Below are 18,268 nucleotides of genomic sequence, written 5' to 3'. Positions count from 1 at the left end.
TAACCTTTGCTTCTTTGAAGACTGAAGCAATTTTTTTAATTGTTAGAGATGATAAATAGCTGTCCAAGTAATTGTACCTTATAAAGACAGTAAGGCACTGATCACTCAGGGTAGCAAATGTGCTTGCTGACCTTTGAATTAAAGACATTGTGGCAGATATTAAAAATTATGGTCTGTTGGTAGTTTTCCTTCTCCAAAGTTATACCTATCTGTGATTTTAAACTCGAGTAGCATGGTTTCGATAACATTATCATTCTTTCTTTTCACGGAAACTGTTGATTCATTGGATATCATGTAATGTGAAAGTGCTAGCACTTTCAAGCAAATGCTAATTTGCCAAAAATTAATATATTCTCTGAATATAAATTACAAAAATAAACTGGCAGTTCATTAGTTGCTATGAAACACAGAACAGAATAAGTTCTGGCAAAGGAGAAGCGTAAAATTAAGGACAGTTTGGAGTAATTGTTTGAGAGAGACTACTGATGTCTGGCATTACATAGGTGTAGATATTATGTGAATTCAGTATATGCTTTTATTTGTTTCTGTTGGCTTCGCCCTCCCCATATATCCCTGTATACCCACAATCTCTAAAGGTGCCTTTTGTGGAGAAAAATGAAACCTTGCAGGAGAGAGGCATTTCTCTTGATAATTCCAGCAATATGCATCATTTTATATGCTGATTTTATCCTACATTGTTCAAATTGGTTCATTAAAATTAAACATTATTGAATACTTCCGTAGCCACCTGCACTGCCTTAATTCGTGTTTTGCTAAACAACTGAGCCATACAGTTGCTGCAAGCCTTGCCTCACTGTTATGTTGCATATTACAAAAATGCTTGATTATATTAAAGAAAAAAAATATTTGCTTTCAAAATATAACTTGCATTTCTCAATGTATTATTTTTATTCTGATAAGTTTCTTAGTAGATTTACACTGAAATGGTGATTAGTACCTGACACTGAAAGAAATAAATGGTCTCTATTAGCTATGTAGACTTCAAAAAGTATTTTTAGCTTTTAAAGGTATTTTAAGTGTTTACTTGTTTTGCTTTTTGTTCAGACAAAGGACTTATCCCAACCCAGGCTGTGCAGCCTAATTGTTCCTGTAGGTCCCTGAATTGCTGGGCATTTATTTATTTGTGTTTCATGTAATAATCGGAACATTGCAGAAGGGAATGGGGGAAATTGAGATTGCAGATTTATAGAGTCAGAATGGCTTTTTGCATTTATAGTCACTGGAATCCTTTTCCACCTTGCCTTTCTCAGCCTGTACTTAATGCACTTGGCTACTAGTAGTTTTCCTGAAACCAACCAAATAATAAGTCCCAAACCCAACAGCTGATTCCTATATGAAGTAGATGATGAGAATGTATAACGAGCTTCTGTTGTTGGTCTCTAATTTTTGCTTGATGAATTAACATTCAAAATAGAGATAGCTGTGTCACAGTAAACTTCGCTTTAATAGGGGCAAACACTTTCCATATCTGTGGGTGTCTTCACTTGCATTCATACTGTAGTCTGTAGTTGAGTAAGATGCACCTAAAGATGATGTGGTGTGTTTATGCTGTCAGCTGACCTCCTTCCCTCGTGGTTCCTGGCTGTGCAGCCCTTTGCGCTGGCCTGGTGTTACCTGACCCCCAAGTCCTCGAGGTGCAGTTCTGGGCACTGCTTGGCTGGCAGCACGGGTGTTGTGCTCTCTTGCAGTTCATGCCTCATGTTGCCTTCCAGCATTTCATCATGTCTTCTCCTTCCAAAAGGCTAGCCTGAGTTGTGCAGCCGTAGCCTTTGCATCATGCTACAAAAGCTACTGAATTGCAGCCCCCCTTCCTTCCATCCCCTACCCTTAGTATTTTGAAGCACAAAGAGGGATGTGGGGGCAGTTGTGTCTTGGAGTTGTGGAGGTTACACACAGGGCTTGGGGGGCGAGCAAGCCAGGTGTGCAGAAACTGGATAGCCTGGATGGAGTTACCTGTGGGTGTCCTGGCTGGGCCCTGGGGGACAGGGCGTAGCTGCTTCTGCTGCTGACCTGACTGGACAGCTGAGAGCTAGGCACTGAAACAGTGTCTTCTGTCCAGCAAAGCTGATGATCTTCAGCTCCTTAACCACCTCTCAATGTGACGGTATATTTGTTGTGGTAGTGAGCCAGTGTACACATGCTGGGGAGTATGGAGAAGGAAGTTCCATAATATTTAATGAAGTGCAGATGTATTTCTCTAAATATATGAGGAGAAAAGAGGGAAGCAGTACATACAACATGTCACTCTGCAATGCTTGCTCTATTAAGCTTAGGGAAGAAACTCCTTGATGAAACGGAAACTGCTTTATGGTAGGTGAAAAGCTGTTTCAAAAACACATAGTATCCAGCCGTTCTTAATATTTTTGTCAGTGCCACGGTTGATGGAAGAACAAGTGTCATTTGAACTTGCTGAAAATATCGAGGTTACTGCGCCTGTGAACCTGTTTGAGGGTAATCTGGGTTCAAAATGACTGTGGTGTATTGGGGTACCACTAATCAAGAAGAACTGAAAGAAAAATGAAAAAGAAATTATTTTGTGAAACTGTGCATGCAGGCTTGCAACTAAACTTGAGTGGAATGATCCGCAGCTTGAGTGTAAGGTGAAGCAGTAGATTTGCAGTGGATGGTTTTTGTGGTTGCAGTGAACAACTGATCAAATGTGAATCCGCATTGTTGCACTGTTGTAGAAAAGGCAGCTGTTGTGACTGCTTTGTGTAGGATATTCTGTATTAAAATTACATAAAGTAGTCTTACTGGTTTGTTGTTTTTTTTCCTTAGTGCAGTTAGAAGAATAGGTACCTGTATTCAGTTTGGAGCATGGAAGGAGCATTCCTATTCTGGGAAAGCTCAGAGGAAAGCAGCAGAAATTACAGAGGGCTGGATAGCAACATATCCTTTCTGGAAAGCCTAAAGAAATTATGATTGTATTTTCTACAGGAGAGAAAAAGGAAATGGAAGCTTTCAAAAGGTAAAAGGTTAGTGTAAAGAAGGTGGTAACCTAGTCTTCATGTTGGCTGGTAATAGGTTAAGCAGTAATAATCTTAAATTGCAGTAAGAGAGATTCAGGTTGGTGATTAGCTAAAATGTTAATTGGATCCTGGAATTGATGCTTAATAACTGTCTCTTACCAGAATCTAAGTGCTCTCCTGTCTACTGTCACAGTTTTCCCCTCTGCAATGTCCGTATGTGCATAAATGCCAGGAAAAGTTGTGTGTCTTCTGTCTGTGAGAGAAGAACCTGTCAGCTAACAATACTCATACTTTATTTCCTATTTTTATCTCTTTGTTGGAAAGAGTCTACATTTCTTTTTCTTTCCCTATTTGTTGTGGATTTCCATTCTGAATAGGGAAGATTCTGGTTAGCTCTTAATCAGTCTTAGGAGCACTGATAGGTAAAGCATAAGAAGAAATAAATATTTTATCTTTATTTTAAAAGCTTTTTTTTTTTTAAAAAAAAACAACAAAACCCCAGAAACAACCCACAACCTACTTTGTTGTGATTAATACTTGTGCTTGTTTTCTAAATTTGTTTGATATTGCCTTCGTAGGAAGAGATGTTTTTTTTTAAAAAAAAAGTTTAGTGTTAGAAGATGATGCTATAAAATTTATCTCTTTGTTTTCTGAGATGCTTCTTGACACTTGACTCTATATATCTTACTTGGACATTTAAGATATTTGAAGACAGAATTAAGAGCTATCAGATTTTCTTTACAGTTTCAGCAAATTCTAATGCTGGAAGAAAAGTTTTAGAGACTGGAATTACACTTTTAGTTGAGGATAAATTATACATTCCCTTAGGAAGCACAAGTGCAAAAACTTCTTTTAAAAGATTAATTGTAGTTCAAAAAATTAAATAGCTCTTTCGATGACTTTGTACCATGGTATCTGTACTGTCATTGGAGAAACAAAATGTGAAATAACTCAATTGCAAAAGAAATTTGGAACATGGGTTCAATTCCTAGTTCTTACGATTAAGTACAGTGTTTGACTAATGAATATTAGTGTTTGGTTAATGAATATCAGTGTTAAAAGTTCACAAGTTCTTTGAAACGGAGACTAGGTTCTCGTCCATCATATGGTATATCTTTGGTAGATTTCTTAGTTTTGTATTTTTTAGACCTTTATGTTAATCACATTAGTTGGTGTCTAGCATTAGCTAGTAACCTCATGCAGGTAGGATAATGTTTTAAGGGCTTGGATGAATATGCTTAGTGTTTTTGTTGGCATTGTGTACTTCAGTATTCAAAACAGGAGGATTTAAATAGCATTAGCATGTATGAACTAGCTATTTGGAAGCAAAAAGCTGTTTCAAATCTTATTAATTGGAAAGTGTGCTATCAAGAGGAAAGATGCTGATCTTCATAAACCGAGATGTGTTCTGAGACCAAAACAAAAATCCCCCGAACAACAAGGAAAACTACCAAACCGCGTTAATAGCTGTGAACTTCCAAGTTTTCTGTAAAACAGCAGTCCTAGTTTATATGCAGTCTTTCTCCTTGCTGCTGTTCCTATTGCTGAACACTGAGCCCAATCATTTCTTTCAAAACACCATAAAAAAATGCTAGTATGTTAGCATGAGTGATTTTTATAATAGATAGGGTTGTTTCCATCCATCTCAAAAGTATTTCCCTGTAGAAGAAAGATGGTGTGTACTAGAGTGTAAACCCAATTGAGCTGCTAATATAATTTGAAAGGCAAGGATTTTATATGGAGAGCTTATTTATTTATCTATTCATTTTTTTAAAACAACTAATTCTGCTGGAAAATGTGATGACCTCTCAGATGTCCTAGCCTCCATCATGCCTGATGGAGATGCAGCAAACATCAGACTAAGCACAGGTTATAATCATTGCTCTGGATGTAATGTTTTAATGCTAATCAGTTTAAGCATTTGGGAGAGAAGAGTAGTTGACGTGTGGAACGGAGGGCTGTTAGCAAGAGGTGAAGCATGACGAGAGTTGTCACACACCATAAAACCCGTGTGTCTGTTTTAACTGTGAGCTCCAGCATCTAAGAGAGAAAGGAATTCTAATTTCTGAACTTAAGTTTTTGTATGTATTTTCTAAGCCTGCTTAGAGGATCAAGACAAATGCTTCAACTGTGTTTTGGGTGGGTTTCTTGTCTGTTTCAGTTAGTTTTATTGCCTGTATGAATTTTTTCTGGTGTACAGCAGATATTTAGGATTTTTAATCTTGTTTCCATGGTATTTAATGTGATGGATTATGAATCCCTCTTATTCTTGGATAGGATTCCTCAATGCATTTTTTGCATATGTAGGATCTGTGGATTTTTCCTGTTCTCGTTACGTGGTGTTGAGTATTTATTACGGTTATCATAGAGATGCATTATAGGGTTGCTTGCACTTGCAATATCAACATCACAGTCAGTAACTGGAAAATGAAAAGAAATTCCAAAAGTAGCTGTCTGTAGATGTTCCTTTTTTAACCTTTTCCTTTCCATCTCTAAAATTCATACCTTTCTGGGGCATTCAGTTTTATTGTACCACACTTGTTAAATTGCTTGAGATTTTATTTCAGTTATATGCATATCTGTATGTAGTTGGTGGTATGAAGAGAGACTGAAGACTTCAAATAATAAACTTAAAGGTTTCCAGCTTTTTTTTCTTAGTCAAGTACTTAAGTTCACTAAATAGTACTGCAGTGGTATTGATAAAGACATGACTGCTGGTTATTCTCAACTGGAGCATGAATCAAGGCAAAGTAAGATACGTACTTCAGAGGGGGCGATGGATGGGTGATATTCTGAAGAAGAGGTAGTAATTTGCTGTTAGACCTATCTTCTGAATATATAAGTAAGTATTATTTCCACAACTTAAATATTGTTCTATATTGTTTCTCAAAACTCTTATCAGTGGTAACTCTTAGCAGTTGCTGGTTCTTAATTCATGTCATGCATTTAATCAAGGGATATACAGCTCCTTAAGTGTAAGTCCTACACCTGTAAAAGGAATAAAACCTGAAAGTAAAAGATGATTCTTCAGGTTGCTGTTGCATAAAGCAAAGGTCTGAGGAAAATTGTTTTAATAGCAGGAAAAACTATTATTTGTTGCCAAGAAAAAGTGATCCAAAGTAAAGGAATGCATATTCTTCCACTTACCACCCCCCCCCCCCCCGCAAAACCTAATGAAACTTATTTTATAAACCTCCCATGCTTTAAGTAAATTCTAACACTGCTTTCAAGAAATACAGGGCATAAAATGGGCTCTTTTAAAAGGTCTATAATAACAATTATAATCTGCTATCATATATGGTAATGTTACAGCTTTTGAGCCCTTACTTAACTGTTGGTGATCCGTGGGAGTGGTATTCTCATCAGATTGTTAATTCTTATTGTCTGCTGTCACACCCTCATCCAAGGAACGACTACTTTAATTTCTGTCTTAACATGCTCTAAATAATGTTTCTTTTGGAAGAATGATTAGTATGTTAAAGACACTCTGAATATGAATGCTGCAGTTTCCTCTGGTATCTCCACCTTGCTGTGGTGCTTGTTGGCCCATTCCAGGAGTCAGTTATTTTCCTCACCTGGGAAGAAATCAAACTTTGCTGTCCCCTTACTTCTCTCAAGAGGGGACAAGAAACTCTTGATAATTTTTTCTGGATCAGATGTTGATTTGCCTGATGCAAGGGTCCAGTGAGCACAGATGGAGGAGGATATGGGGTGTATCTGTGTGCTGGGAGGAAAAGCCTTTTGTGTTTCAGTGGCAGTGAGCTTCCAGGTCACCCCGGCTGACATTGGTGAACATGAACTCCATGAACTTGCTTTTGTGCACCACAGCAAACACACGTTACACCGAAGGCTTACGCAAATGCTCAGCACTTATATTTTCTATAAGACTGTCTACCTTTAGAATACATATATTATTTTGAAATTTCAATTTATTTCCAAATAAATAATATTCTTCAGAGGAAGTGGCTAATTTGATCTTTGCTTGTAACCATCTCAGTAAAGAAAAGTGTGTCCCTTTAACCAGCATTTGAAAAATCTAAATACCCCTTGGGCTGAAGGTCTGTTTGGGTGATCAGTTTACGTTTAGTAGTGGTGATGATATGGTGTGATTGTAGTCCTATAGGTGGACACAGAACAGCTAACATTGGTCTTTCATCCTGGAAAGTTTGCCACAAAAATAGGTGGAACAAAACTAACGTGCAGGGAGATGATGTCTGTCTGTGCATTATGGCTCATCTTATCCAGTCAAGTAATATCAGAACAGTTTACAGCCATGGTGGAGCAAAATGGCTTTCAACTCTTTTCTGCACCTGTATTTCATACAGTGAAGTTGTTGCAAGTGTTTGTAGGTGTCTGTGTCTTCATGGGACTGAATTTTCCCCAGGAGGTGCAGAATGCCATGAGGTTTGGCAGTGTCAGCTGCCACTCTGGGAGCAGCTGCACATTGGAACATCTTACTGGCTTTAGGCTGTGCAGACCCAGTTATTTGATATCCCAGTTGGCTAACTTTCTATTGAGTTGGTACTGTTGTAGAGTTAGTAGGTTTTTTGGAAGTTTTGCTTAAAATACACATTTTCTTCCAGACAGATAGCTGACCAATATATGCTGCTTTTTGGGCAGCAAAAAACAGCCCCTTGGGTGATTTAAGTGTCATAGAGTTGCTGTGCCACCACTTGTGCAATATTTACGAGTTTACAACAACATTTCAGATGGCTTGAAGCTGCTGTTACTTTCATCTTAGCCATCCATTCACAGATGCTGATGTTACAAATGCATGATCGAGTGCCTTGATTAATTCTCCCAAAAATATGAAATGATTCTATGTGCCTTTTGGTTACTTAAATGCAGCTTACTGTTCAGTAACATTGTCCTTTCGTAAACTTGCCTGATGCACCGTATCAAATGTCATTTTCTGAATACTTTTTTGGAAGAGACTGTTCAAAGGAGCACACTGTAAGATAAATGCTCTTTTGTATAGATGCTGCAAACTTGCATTACAAATTTTGGTTGCTGACGTTTTTCTGTCTCAGATTTTGGAGTGCTTAAAGCCTATGTATTTGCTAAAGATCTATCAAAAGAAAAAAACAGGGTGAAAAGACTTAAATTATCCTACTCAGAAACTTCTCTCTCATAGTTTTCTTTATCTGCATCAGTACAAACAAATCCACAGGAAGCTGCCATTATGTATAAGAAAACCAGAAATTCAAACACTTCAAAAGTGTGTATTTTTCATGTTTATTCATATGTAAAATGTTGATAAGGGGAGCAGAACTTTTGTAGCTGCTTATAGCCTGAGGAATGATTTTCAGTCAAAACTTTATTAATAAATTTTGTTCCAAATAGTAGCATACCTTTGAAGCGTGGGGTTTTGGGTTTTTTCTTTCCCTTTTTTCCCTTTTAATCGGTAAACATTTTGTTGTTACAGAATAGACAAGTCATGAGTCATAATAGTATGCCAGTAGTATCATAATTGTGAATTATGTGAAAAAAGTGAACTGTTGTGGCACCTGTGATACTAATTCTGTGGCTGACCTGGTGCTGCTTTTATTTATTTACCTTGCCTACATTGGTCTTATCCTGTGCTGCCTTGTCAAGCTGTCTCCCTGTTGCTTGACTTCCATGGATGTGAAAACTGGGGGAATCCCAGTTACTTGACCTTGCTGGAGAGTAGTGCTTTTGTCATCATCAAGTACGAGCTGGAAGGCAGGACACCTTTTCTTGTCAGATGATTGCAGTGTCTGTGCAAAACTAATGAGCTATTGCAGTCCATTAGGCTGAGTTTCTGACTGAATGAGTAAGTACTCGCCTTTATTTACGTGATGTAGCTTAAATGGCCTGTTTGGGGTTGGTTATTCTAATAATTCTCATTCTCTAAGGGAAGTAGAAAAAAAGCGCCTTCCGTTCTCAAGAAAAGATTCACGTGTCTTCATGTTGTGTTTGTTGGTTTTTTTAATCTTTGTAGTAAATTCAGACTTGTCTGTCTTGCATTTGAGTTGTGTTGCACTGGCAACGAAATATGCAGGGAAGTTGAAATTGGTGATCCTTATTTTTTCCTTCTTTCATTTTGACAGTTTCTAAAGGAACTGAAACAAGCCTTCAACAATTTGAGTCTTGTGTAGGGAATAATACTGCAAGCAAGTGAAGTGTGTGGAAAGACACCTCTGAATTGTAGCCATTTAGAGAGATTTTGGAGAGCTGTGTTGTTGTTAATACCAGTAATGTTATTTTGGAAGTTTTTTAAATGAAGGCAGCTGACTGTCAAAGAAACCAGACAAGAATGATATTGCATGTTTTGTACATGTATGGAGTAATGCATTTTAAGTGGGATTATAGTGTCTTTGTGTTTAAGTTCTAGATATATTCCTTAAGGCGTGAAACTGAACTGATGGGGCAGGGCACTAAAATTGGAAAGCTTAATGTTGTCTCTAGTTTTTCTTCATAATTTCTTTGATACTGTTTTTAATCTGTCCTAGGGTGGCAGATGTTCACTATGTGTTGGGTAATGGAAGGAGAAAGGAAGAGGAGGAGGGTATAATGGTGAAGTGTTGGTGTGTGGGTTTTTTTGGTTGGTTGTTTTTTTGGTTTTTTTTTTTTGTTGTTTTAACCCAAACAGATGGAGTTTTACTTTGAGTATATTTAATTTACTCATTGGGGTTTTTTTCTTTCTCTTTTTATTTTTTTTTAATAATATCCTTCCTGCAAGAAGAAAAAAATAATAGCTTTTGAGGTTTTATCATAAGCCTTTACTTTTTGCCTTCTTGCAAATTACAGAAATACATGCAAAGTGCCCTCTGTGAAATGATCAGTGTTCTCTGAAGAACAAAATAAGCATAGATACTAGTGTGTGGAGAAAGTAAATTTTCTGTGAGTTAATATAGATGTTTCTGAACTTTTTCTGCTTGCGGTCTACTTCCAGTTTCAAGCCTATTTCTGTGTTTTGGTGCCAGTTTATTGCCCACTGTCTCCATAAAGGTTGCCTGAAACCTAATTGGGGACTATAACATTACATAGTTGTGAAAAAATTAAATAAAAAGATTATATAGCCCTAAGCTTTAGGATAATGCACTTAAGTACCTTGACTCTCCACCTCATGCCATTGACAGTTGTCATGAAGTAAACACAACCCCTTCTTTTAACTTTATGGGGAAGACTTCTTTTTCCATGATCTTTTTCTATGAATCTATTTAAGCATTTTCATATTACTCCCTTCTGCAGCGGGTCGTGTATTGGAGTTTTTTCCCCCATCAGCAAACCATGAAGTTGAAGCCACTTCTGTAGCCATAAATCTAGTTGCATATAAAATTAAGAACTTGCTGAATTCTTCCTCCCACCCCCTCCACCTGAAGGTGACATGATTGTGTCCTAGTAACTGAAGGAGCATACCTACAGGCAGAGAAGTTACCACAGTGTGCACTCAAAAAGGAGATGGTTTGACAGTAAGTACTACTTTGGAGAAAAGAAGATTTGCAGGAGCTGAAGACCAGCCTGCTGAAAATTGCAAGTTTCACACTTCAAATAGAAACCTGTTTTTCAGGGAGCAAGGAAGTGAGAGAAAATAATTTTATTGGGAAACTGATCTGCCACATTGATATATTACAGCAGGCATATTTTATTTAAGGATTATTAATTTTTAAAAAATCTTAGCATGATTTCTTACCTGCAATTAACTGCTAGATGATAAGCGTGGTTTTCAGTAGGGGATAAAAACTAAGGCTTTTCACAACTAATTAGTTAAGGATTTAATTTATTCTGAAATGATCTGTCCTTGCCACTGAGCTAGGACATCAAATGCAATGCTTATCAAAATAAACAACACATGGTGAAAGCTGGGAGGGTTATACAGATATATTTAATAATAAGGCTAAGGAAAAGTCTGTCTTGTGTTTACTTTTAGCGAGTTCATGAATAAGCGCTGAATAGGCATCAAAATCTCCCTGAAAATCAGATCCTAAAGTTAAATGCTTGACATGAGCTGGGTAAGGGCATAGGAAGCAGTGCTGTTTAGCTGTTTCATACTCTGATGTTTCTATTCTGTGCAGGAGAGAATTGGATTGACCTTTTACATCAGGAGTAATACTAGGATCTCTTAACTGGCAAATAAATAGCAGGCACTTCAGAGAAGAAAAGCAAAAATGAGAAGGCGGAATTTGATTTGGATTAAAGATTAATCCATTAAAGATGGATTATAGATAAACTATAACTAGGAAAAATTAAAACATGTTGGGGGGAAGAGAACGTGCTTTATAGATTTTAAAGATTGTAAACTCACAAGGATAAGGAAGACTCTTTTGGGAATTATTGAAAGGAGAGTGAAGCAACATCAGTGTCAAACTGCATGTTTCAAGAAAAACATGACTGATGAGTTGTGAAGCGTTTCGAGCTGCCCTACTACCAGAGTAACTAAAGACTGTGCTTAGGCATGGTGAAAAAATAGACTGAAAAGAATAGCTAAGAGCTCTGGCTCTTTGTCCAGGTATAAACAATGGGTTTGGATACATTTCACCCTGAATTTCTTACAGCAAATTCATCCTTTCTGCCTTGTAAGAAGAAAAAAAACCATATGTACTTTTGCTTTTTCATGTTAAGTTTCTTTTTCTTCATTGCCCAAGATATAAGCAGACCTCCCCTTCCACCCCTTTTCGCTTTTAACAAGGCAACTCACTTGCATTGACTTCTTGTAAATTCCTAGTGGAAACAGAGCACAGGTCAGTGGTTTTGTTTTTTATTTTTCTTGTCTGCAAAAAACACAGGTGTGCATAGTGTAATACATCTATCTGTTCTTGATCTGTTAGGCCAGCAACAATGGGAAAAAAAATCACAGAGCCGTCTTCACTGATTTAATAAAACATATATATGCAGTATCTAACACTATCTAACTGCTACTCTTTACCTTTTTGGCAATCACCTTTTGTGGTGGGTTGACCTTGGCCAAACCCCCACCCTGCTGCTCTTTTGCTCCCTTCCTCAACAGCACAAGGGGAGAAAATAAGGTGGAAAATCTCAGGGATCAAGGCAGAGACAGGGTGATCATTTCTTTGCTGTATCACCAGTTACTGTCACAGGCAAAACAGACTCAACTTGGGGGAAAATTAACTTCATTTCCACCTGGCTCCAGCCCACAGCATGAGGGAATGGGTACTGGGGGCTGTGGGCAATCCATGACACTTGTTCTCTGCTGCCCTTTCCTCCTCAGTCTGTTCCCCTGCTCCAGCCTGGAGCGCCACTGTGAATACTTAGCTCTAACATTTAGAGCAAATGTTTGAAAATATCAAATAGCTAGTTAATCTTGGGGATTAATAAGATTGTGAGCATTTCCCTCATTTATGTTTTGCATTTCTGCAAAGTCCAACAATACCTTACTGTCTAGCTTAAGACTGACTGTCCTCTCATTATTTCCCTTTGTTTTAACATTAAATACTTGGCTGATTGTTCCCTGTTGCTTGAAGTTTGATGAGGTTTGCACACCACTTCTTGATTGTGTACCTTGCCCATATTACAAATAATAACGATCAAAGTTGTTGGTTAGCTCTGCCAAGTGGCCTCTTGTCTGCTTTGTAATGTCTTTATTAAATACAGCTATTAATGGAAAACTTTTGACTTGGTAATAATACAGTATTACAGATTTATTTCCTGTGTGTGATCCTCTTCCCACTCCCCACCCCTCCCGCAGTTATGCCTATTTTTCATAATTTGTACATACATGTTCTCTGCCTGTTTTACGCGGTCAGCTGGGCGTTGCATTAGCTGTACGTGACAACAGGTCAGATGTTTGCCTGACCACCTGGGACCTGGGATCTCTGTGTGGCCATATCTGCATACGCTTGGAGTGTACATTACCTGTGAAAGTCTTGTTTTTAATACCCATATATTTTGACGTTTATTTGGATAGTGTTATAAATTGCTTTCTACCTCAAATCAACACAGTTTCTGTTTTCTGTAGCTAATGAATTATTTAAAAAACAAAGGCAAATCTTCTGGCACTGGTTTATTTCTTTTACTTCATATCTAATAACATTTATGAAATATGTGTATTTTGGTATGTGAAAGGAATATCTGGTGCTAATTCTGTGAGTACTTATTTTCATAGGGGTGCATCCCCACTGTGATCCTTCTTCTACTGGGTGCTACTTTATAGAAGTAAACTAGCATCAGTCAATACCTTTCAAATGTGAAAACTTTATAGCTTAGTCTTATCAATGCTATGCTACCTTCAACCTTGCTGGATATCTAATTATAAAGCTTTTGTTTCTAACACTGTCCTTTCTAAAATGTCTACTATTTGTCTTTGAGGCCTCTTTTTTTTTTTTTTTTTTTTTTTTTTTTAAGATTGCACAGAAACTTGTGCTACATGCATAGTACTACAAAATAGTTTTCAATGTCAAAGGAAATACTGGCTTCAAAAAAACACCGGAGAGTATTTAGAGTTTAAGTTCTGCTTAAGGTTTTAAATTTTTGGCTTAAGATATTACAGGCATGTATAAATTGGGGGAAACTCGCTAACTCTTTCAATCCTATAGTATTTCTTTACAAATAAAGAATTACTTTTATAAGCAAGCTATTAGAAAATATTTTTTTGTCACTTTCAGCTACATAAATTTGATGTACGCCTTACTTTGGCTTTGGCTTTTGATTTTGTTGGAGTAAGTAGACAACTGAGGAAGGAGTGGAGTTGTGTGCATTCATCAGATATAGCCTTTTAAGTTTAGAAAAAAAGGGGAGTGAGGGAAATAGTTTGTGAGATGCTGAACAGATGCTTTGGCTTTGTGATAAATGGTTTATGAATGTTGTCTGGGGCATTTAATGAAATGCTGTAGGACTAACACATGTAGATATATGCAAATTTACTGCTAAGTATTTTTAAATGATGAAAAATGAGCCTGAAAAAGTGGAGTACTATAAAATGTGTTGATGCAGAGAAAAATGTGTGTTGGAGCTTCCAAAGACTACAGCAGATTACCTTACTATAGGAACAAGATCTTGAAATAATTCTAGTTCATTTGTTATAATTTATTGTGGTTTTATTTTCTTCCCAATGGTTTTATCTTAAGATAAGTTGAAAGAAAAAACATTTCAAAAGTTCTGCAAAGGTCAATTTTTACATTTAGTTCCTTTCTTCCCCCACCCCAGATTCCCTTCAGAAAAAGTTGTGAGGTTTATCAGCTTCCTGATCTTAGCTTTAGAAATGTTAAAAGTAACTTTATTTTGTATAGGGAAAGATCAGTTTCTTTCTGTGTATTGCTTAAAAATGTTTGTAAGATAAATTTAACAAAGGCTAAGAGGCAATGTAGACAGCTGTGGAGAATCAGTGCTAACAGCGTGGAAAGGACTCTTCGTAATTTTTCCCTCATCCTTTTCAGTTTTCTAACTTATTTAGGAAAAAATCCTGATTTGCTGACATGCAGCTTTCCCCTGCCATATGCGTAGTATTTATTAAGAAAAAATTGAAAATACTGTCCTGTAGTGTGTCAGTTATGAATAATCAGGTGCTTAGAAGAGCATATGTATTAAGATAGAGCTCACCACAAGCATACTACCAAGTTTATTGTAGAGTTGAGGGGCATAAAAACGGCACACCAGTGGACATGGTTTACAAATGCTTTTCTGAGCAGCTATCGTGAAATCATCAATTGATTCTAGACCGTAATCATTAAAGAATTCTGATAGCAGCAAACCTAAATAGTATAATGATTCCTTTGTGTCTTCATAAATGGGTATTAATGATGAAGAGATGATCCTATGCCAAATTTTCTAATAAAAATATCAATCAAATAATGGATTCTGCATGTAATTCTAAGTACGAGCTAGTTATGTTACATTGTAGTAGAATTTTCTTTAAGCACCACCCCCTTTTTTTAAGATCGGTATCAAAAATGAAGATCTCAGCACTGTACTTCCTTTCTGTAATGTTGCCTTTTCTTGTGTTATAAATTTTTTAGCACAGAATTGCTTTACAGACTACTAAATTAGCATGTCACACAGATAACTTAATCCACATACATAAATTTTCATCTTTTCCTGAGCAACAGCTTGTCAGCAATTTTCAGAATGGTTAATACAACTGTTTAGAACATAGTGGAACATAGTAGTTCCTTGTTGCCTAAAAATCAAATGACAATGCTCAATATACAGAATGGTAATAATTTATACAAATATATTAGGTGCAACCTAAGAGTTTTTGCACCAATGAATGCTCATTCATGTACATACTCGCAGGACTTCTGTGAGAATACTCATTTGGGCAAGTTCTCACAGACCTATGATTTCTGTAAAATTTAAGTTAATTTTTGAACTGTTTTTTTGATGGATCTCATCTGAATCTTCTTCAGGAGGAATGTTTCTTTATTGTGGTGCTCTTTAGGCCTGAAAGTAGAACGGAAATTTGTCAACACAAAGCTGCTCAAATCGTTAAGCGGAGGGTAGGTAAGTTGAGGTTAGGAAACTTTTCTGCAGCAAGGATTCAGATTATATACAGAGTTGGGTTTTCTCACTTGTTTGTAAAGTTTTGCTTGGCGTGCTGTCTTGGAAGCTTTGTTCTGTGGGGTTCATTCGTTAGGTAGTACCTAGTGCGGAGTTGTTGCTCTTGAAGAAATGGGGCTGCTCTAGGGCTGGGATAGCTGGTAGCCCTGTCTTTACAGTCCATTCTGCAGAACAGCAGGACAAACTGTTTTATCACTATGTCCTGTGTAACCTGTTTAAATATCTGATTTCTGCTTTCTACCTTTGTAGCTGGACAGGCTCAGCTTGTTCTTTCTTCTGTATGCTTGTAAAATAAATTTACAAGGTGGGCTGTCTTCCAGCTATAGAAACTTCTGTTATCCCCTCAAATCCATTGGCAAACAGAGCAGCAAACCCAACTTTTCAGGACAAATGTGGTTTGGTGTCCTAAGTGAGCTATTTCTATTGCTAATGTATCTAAAATTCAAGTCTGTCTCGCTTTCTGGGTAGAAGAAGGTGTGGTAAAGCTGCATTGAAGAATGTCAACTTCATTATTCCATATTTTTCATTTTCAGGAAACCTGTGGAGCAAGTTGAGAGAATTGTAGCCTCAGTGATCTCAGGATAATGATGATGCTTTGCTCCTCATTATTCTTATTCAGTCTATCTGTGATCGTATTTCCAATTATCTTATCCTAAAGCAGGAGAGAGAAAAGTTTGTAGGTGGAAACATCTATGTAGGTCCTCAGAGATATGTAATGTCTTCTGTAGATACTGCTTCAGTGTTGTTCCTAGATATTTTATAGCTTGCTGGATTTTCTTGGATTTTGAGGTTTTGGGATATGAAAGCCTATGCATTCCATCTTTTTTCACAGTGAACAATCAGTTTCTTAGGATTTATTTTTTTCTTTACTACTGTTGTGTGTCTTTTTTCCTTTCCCACTCCCTCCTTGTTTAGGATCATACATGATAGTGATTTCTTCAGACCATGACCCTGGAGAAAAGACTCGACTCCAGCTTCCAACGATGAAAGAAAATGATACTCACTGCATCGATTTCAGCTACCTTCTGTACAGCAAGAATGGAGCAAACCCAGGCACTTTGAACATCCTGGTTAGGGTGAACAAGGGGCCGCTGGCAAATCCCATCTGGAACGTCACTGGCTCCACTGGCAAAGACTGGCTTCGAGCAGAGTTGGCTGTCAGCACTTTCTGGCCTAACGAGTATCAGGTAAGCTTGCAATAAGTTCTCACCGCTTTATAACGTTTACGGCGAGGTCCTATACAGTTTGTGTTCATTTTGGTCGATTCTGAGAGTATTTTCCCAATGTTCTTAACTAAAGTGTTCTGTTCAGAATAAATAATTATTTGGGATTGGATATTTTATATAGGAGTGATTGTTTAAAGTTACCTGTTACTGTATAATAGGAAAAAAATAAGATGAAAACAAGACTAATTAAAAGAAATGGTAAGGTTAAAGTCCAGGAACATAAAAAAAAAATGATAAAAACCCTCCCAGAAATAAATTGCCTGTGTAACTGTAATTTGTACCTGTGTTCCCTCCTCTTTTGGATATGCCTGTGTTACCATGTATAATTACATGACCGTAAACTCTGGGGTTTTTTCCACATGACATTTGCTTCATTTGCTGTGCAGGCAGAATGGTGCTCACCTAATGAGCAGCTGCTCAGGACGTGTTTTTCTCCTGTTTGCTTGCTATGGGACAAAACCACCTGCAGTGTAGGGCTGTTGTTTAGAGAGAGAAATTGTCTTGTTATTACTAGATGCTGTTATTTGATTTGTTTGATTAACCTGAGAAGGTACCTGCAGCTGTTTTGCTCAGTGGGTATTTGATGTGAAGGATGAATCTTACATGCAGGCATTTTTGTCCTGGTGTATAGGAGTGGGAAGAGTTGGATTAGATGCAGTCATCTGTGTTGTTACACCATGAGGTGTTGTCATTGTTGTATCTAGTGCTTACAGGCCCCTGTCTAAGGATGCTTCAGTTCATTAGGGTTCTTGCAAACAGTTTGGATGTCCAGACTAATTATCAAATAAAGCAAAGTGGCCTCTTTATTAATGGTTTTCCCGAATAGTGATATTGTAGGAAGGTTTTGTAAAGTGCCTTTTCTAAAGTTCTTTGCAATTGTCCACCATCAAAATAATGTCCATAAAAAACCAAATATCATTGCAAGCAGCTTTACTTATGTAGTGAAACTGATGTCATTTACTATAATTTTATGGTTTTCTTTGGTTTTTGTTTCCCTGTTTTTAATATTTTTATTTATAAAGGAATTGAATCTATCAGTGACACTGAAACTGGGTAAAATTTGATTTAAAATTCTGAAACTTGGTTTCATAAAGCTTGGCTTCTGAGGAGGTGTTTTATTAACCCTTTTATGTTGCTAGAAAGTAGCTTTTGGTGTGCTTAGAAAAACAGGAGCCTTTTATAGCAGTACAGTAGTAATCAAATATAGTAGTATTATATGCAGTAAATCAGGTTTCTGCTGACAGATGGCTGGGCTTGACAACGAAATTGGTGGTTGGGGCCTTATCTTAGCAACATGGCCATTTTTCACATATGTTATAGCCTTCACGTTATCTCTCTATAGACTGCACTTAAATTCATTCTTTCCCTTGCTTGGTCATCCAGCAGAATATTGAAATCACGTGTAACACAGTTTATTTTTAAATTAAAAATAAATCTGGAGTAGGACTGGAGAACTGCTAATGGAACTTGCTGTTTTGAGTATAACGCGCACAATTGCTTCTATAAACAGGGTGGGAAATCTGCATGCTCTTCATGCACACCTGCTTGTTTGCACAAAGAGGGCTAGTATTTTTG

General features: G+C 37.2%; 1 protein-coding gene across 1 annotated transcript in view; it reads left to right on the top strand.

Moving 5' to 3' along the window:
- Positions 1–18,268, top strand: part of PTPRK (protein tyrosine phosphatase receptor type K) — a 412,271-nt gene that overhangs the window by 123,203 nt on the left and 270,800 nt on the right. Inside the window, 1 exon segment of the mRNA XM_037391780.1 lies at positions 16,383–16,654. Coding sequence (XP_037247677.1) covers positions 16,383–16,654 — 272 coding nt within the window.

Source organism: Falco rusticolus, chromosome 6, assembly GCF_015220075.1.
Source record: "Falco rusticolus isolate bFalRus1 chromosome 6, bFalRus1.pri, whole genome shotgun sequence".
Classification (NCBI taxonomy): Eukaryota; Metazoa; Chordata; class Aves; order Falconiformes; family Falconidae; genus Falco; species Falco rusticolus.
Note: the sequence above shows the minus strand (reverse complement) of the source record. Positions and strands in the feature narration are given on the sequence as shown.